General features: G+C 37.5%; 1 protein-coding gene across 1 annotated transcript; it reads right to left on the reverse strand.

Annotated features, from left to right (window-relative positions):
- Positions 1-3,303: 3,303 nt before the first annotated feature.
- Positions 3,304-3,759, reverse strand: LOC145776631 (uncharacterized). The gene has a single exon (XM_082587861.1). The coding sequence runs from the start codon at positions 3,757-3,759 to the stop codon at positions 3,304-3,306; it is 456 nt and encodes a 151-aa protein (XP_082443987.1).
- Positions 3,760-4,170: the final 411 nt, after the last annotated feature.

The raw sequence follows: 4,170 nt of genomic DNA on the forward strand, positions 1-4,170 counted from the left end.
CAGAAAATTCTCAAGCTTGGGAGTTAATTATCATGGATTAGTTAACGTTAGTTTATGAGCTTTTCTGGATATTTATCTTGTTTTTTTCTTGAGTGTTCTCATTAATACTACTATAAGTCGGGTTAGCATAATAGTCAAATTATATTGACCTACTAAAGATGATGCGTATCAGCCTTGTCTCGATATTGACTTGTTTATAAGGCTTGGTGAATGATGCATTACTTTTTACACGTTAACAATTAATCTTTTAACTAACCGAGTCTAGGCTACGAGTAGCTGGTGCATTGTTTTTTACATACTTTTGGCTAGTGATGTTACCACTTTTTTAAATATCTCAGTGTTATCATGGCTCATCCACCGCAATTTTCAAGGTTGGTGTGGTACAATATCAGTATCACGAACGATTTAATTGTATTTTTCCTTTTACAAGTTTGTGGTGGGCCCGTTTGATACAAGATTAAAAAATACTTAAATTGTTTACAAGACGAGTAGCGTAGCCTGCTTGGCGATTTATTTCAACTTTCAGTAGGCGACCGTTCTGTAACAACATACAGTATTAATTTTTTAAAGCTGCCACAGCTTTCGTTTCAGTGTTATAAATCTTAACGTTCAATGTCGGTTCAATTGAAGACAATGGCACTATGACGTCACTATCTGCCCCCAGTTTTAACAATCCCATTGTACGTTGTCATGGCCTCTAATATAGTCCGTCGTGTTTCATACCCATTCCAGTGCAAGAAAGGTCACCTAGCTTGGAACCACATCAAAGAATTTTGCATGACCCACTGTAGGTTAAAGGTTTCTTTTTTGAGTCACTAATATTCTTCTGTAAGAAACATAGTGGATGTTGCCAGGGAGGTCCTAAGAGGTAAAGTAAGCCTATGTGAGAAAATGGGGGATGACAAGCCAGTTTATTAGCTTGAGCAAAAAGTGACGCCTAGATGGTAAGAATCCAATAGCTGGGTTAGTAAAGTTGACAACCATGCAGACTCTTGTAGCGTAAAGCGTGTGTTAACCACTCGGGGCAGCAGTGGCCGAGTGGTTAGCGCGTTGGGCTCGCAGTCGAGAGCCTGCATGTTCGACTCCAGCCACCCGCACTTGCTGTTGTTTCTCTGGGCAAGAAACTTTACGATAATTGCCTCTACCCAGTGATCGATTTCGAGTAATGGGTAGTACCAAATTTAGGTCATAAGTAAAGTAGACATTAGACAACCAGAAACAGACATTGCAATCGGCTGCAGCGTGGGTCAGGTGTACGTCGAAAGGCGTGCACCGATGCATAGGGATTGTAGATCATAGGGATGCGAAACTTCATCCGCTTTTGGCTTATCCGCAACACTAGAAGGGTTACGCTTTTTTGTAATTTACAAAATATTTTACTTTTTATGGGTTATATAAGAAGAGTGAAGTTGGTTTTAAAGTAATTTAAGGTTTTTAGTTGAAAGCAAGCCAGCAGTAAAGCGTAAAAAAATTGTCAAATTGGCAATTGACCCTTCTAATGTTGAAGGAACAACGGAGTTGCGCGTCCCGTAATGTACCGTCCCTAACCGATGCATAGCGCTCAAGTCCGCTTTCCCGCAATGCAGGATAAAGATAATAAAACAAAACAAAATTGATTTACAATAAACACAAGCATGGGCTACTTGGCACTTGCGTGACACACATGCAAATTGCAAAATAAACTAGACTACGATACGTTTTAAAAAAATAGCTAGCTAGGTCTAAGTCAAAAATATTTATATCCGAAAGCTTTAAGTTTATAGCCTACAGTGATTCACAGATGTATTCAAATGCAATGCTTATTAATAACTTTTTAAATGCATCCTTTTATTAGTCTGTTTCATAATAATCGTTTGGCACTGGTTTGCAGATCTACTTGTCTACTGTTCAACAGTAAATGCTCGTAACCTACTACAAAAAATGCTCAATGCCAAGCAAAAGGCCAAGCAGAGCGAATTACATCAAATACAATTACTATTCTCTAAAGAAAAACAAAGAATTTGTTTCCTATCAAATAGACGAAAAATGGAGTCTGATTAACAACATCAGGCTCAGAAAATTGAGATACTTCGGACATATTGCAAGAAGCAACGCGTTAAAAAATGCAATATTGACTGGGATGGTGCAAGGCAAACGAACAAAAGGACCACAAAAAATGAAATATTTTGACAATATCAAGCAAATTACGGGAAAAAAAAGCATGCCGGAAGTACTAATAAAAACAAAAGACAGAACAAAATGGAGGCAGTTCGTATGGAAGATCACAGCTGATCTAACATGATCAATCTGTTTGAAGAGATTGTCTAAAAACCTCTACAAACTGTTTCACCTTTATGTGGGATCACTGAAGGTCATGAAAAATATGCAAAAATAATAAATCGGTAGTATACGGTAGCCTACTTGAAAAGGTATTAAACATTACAACCTTTAATCTGCCTGCAAAAAAAACTCAGAGTTATTGAAGGACCACAACCAGCGTTTTTCGCACAAGACTCCTATAAAAAACGTGAACTGATGTTAAAAATAACAACGTTTATGACGTCATACATAAGCAAAATGCGATGCACGCTGACATAACCTGTAAAAATGAAATAAAATTTATTTTCAAAATGAATGAATGAAAACGTCCCATTTCAATTATGTTATTTTAAAGTATTTGAGTTTAAATTTATTGCGGTGACGACATTTACTCACCAATTCAGAACGACTGTTCAAAGACAAGGGTGTGGATTATAAAATATCATGGTCCTATCAATATCATATCATGGTCCACAGTTATTCTCGTCCTAATAGTGGGGGTGGTCGTAACAATTGTGGTCTTTGTTTTGCTGAGGAGCTTGCTATTCTGATGGCCGATTGTAACTACCTTCGGAACAATCGTTCTGAATTGGTGAGTAAATGTCGTCACCGCAATAAATTTAAACTCAAATACTTTAAAATAACATAATTGAAATGGGACGTTTTCATTCATTCATTTTGAACATACTGTAAATTTATTTTCATTTCTACAGGTTATGTCAGCGTGCATCGCATTTTGCTTATGTATGACGACATAAACGTTGTTATTTAACATCAGTTCACGTTTTTTATAGGAGTCATGTGCGAAAACGCTGGTTGTGGACTTGTGGTCCTTCAACAACTCTGAGTTTTTTTGCATACAGTTTTAAGGTTATAATGTTAAATACCTTTTCAAGTAGGCTACCGTATATTACCGATTTATTATTTTTGCATATTTTTCATGATCTTCTGATGATCCCAAATAAGGGTAAAGCAGTTTGTCTATTGTTCAATAGATAAGATGGGCTATTCAACCACCGGGCTGACTAGTTTTGCACAGGCGTTTAACAGTTTGTTCGCACTTTTTTCGCCATTTTCATACTGACGCCAATAACGAAATGCCCTCTTATGGAGTGCAACATATTTCTTTCTTTGGCGACGCTTCAAGCATCCCATATCAAGGAGCTGGACATTTATTGGAATGTCGCCAGCTTCTTCACGAAGTAGAGTTACTAACAAATAAAATGGAGTGCTTGGACGGACCTTCTTGTTTATTTTGTGATGCCATCCTTCAACGTCGTTGTTTGTACGAAAGGGAAGGCCGTAAACGCTCCAATATTCTTTTTTCCTCACACAATTTTCCATCCAAGTTGATTGCACATAGTTTGTCAGTTCAGACAGAGAAGCAGAGGCATTTGCTTCTTGCTCCAGAGCTTCGAACATTCGTCCAATATGAAGGGAAGGAAGATAGCATAACGCCATTAGCTTTTTGATAAAATTTCTTATGTCGACATTATTGCGATAGGATGTCGATAATCCCAAAGATTGCACCTGTCTGTAAATGGCTTGGGTAAAATGAAACGAGCAACCTCTAATTTCAACAGCAGGGAAAACGTTTGTGATCGCCTTCCACACAGCCGCTTCGAAATCCAAGATCACGCGTGTAACTGCAGGCGGTGTGACGAAGCCGGTCTCAAGCACGGTGTAGCACAGTTATTGAGTTGAAAGAAATTTGGCACGGTCGCAACACCTTCAGAAAAATTTAAGATATAAAAATAAAATAAAAAAAGAAAATGTTACAAAACAAAAACAACATAGGCCTATATTTAGGTTATAGCTTTATTAGCCCACATAGCTTTAGCTGATATATTTAAGATTTGTATGGACAGTTGC

Source organism: Aplidium turbinatum, chromosome 9, assembly GCF_918807975.1.
Source record: "Aplidium turbinatum chromosome 9, kaAplTurb1.1, whole genome shotgun sequence".
Taxonomy (NCBI): domain Eukaryota; kingdom Metazoa; phylum Chordata; class Ascidiacea; order Aplousobranchia; family Polyclinidae; genus Aplidium; species Aplidium turbinatum.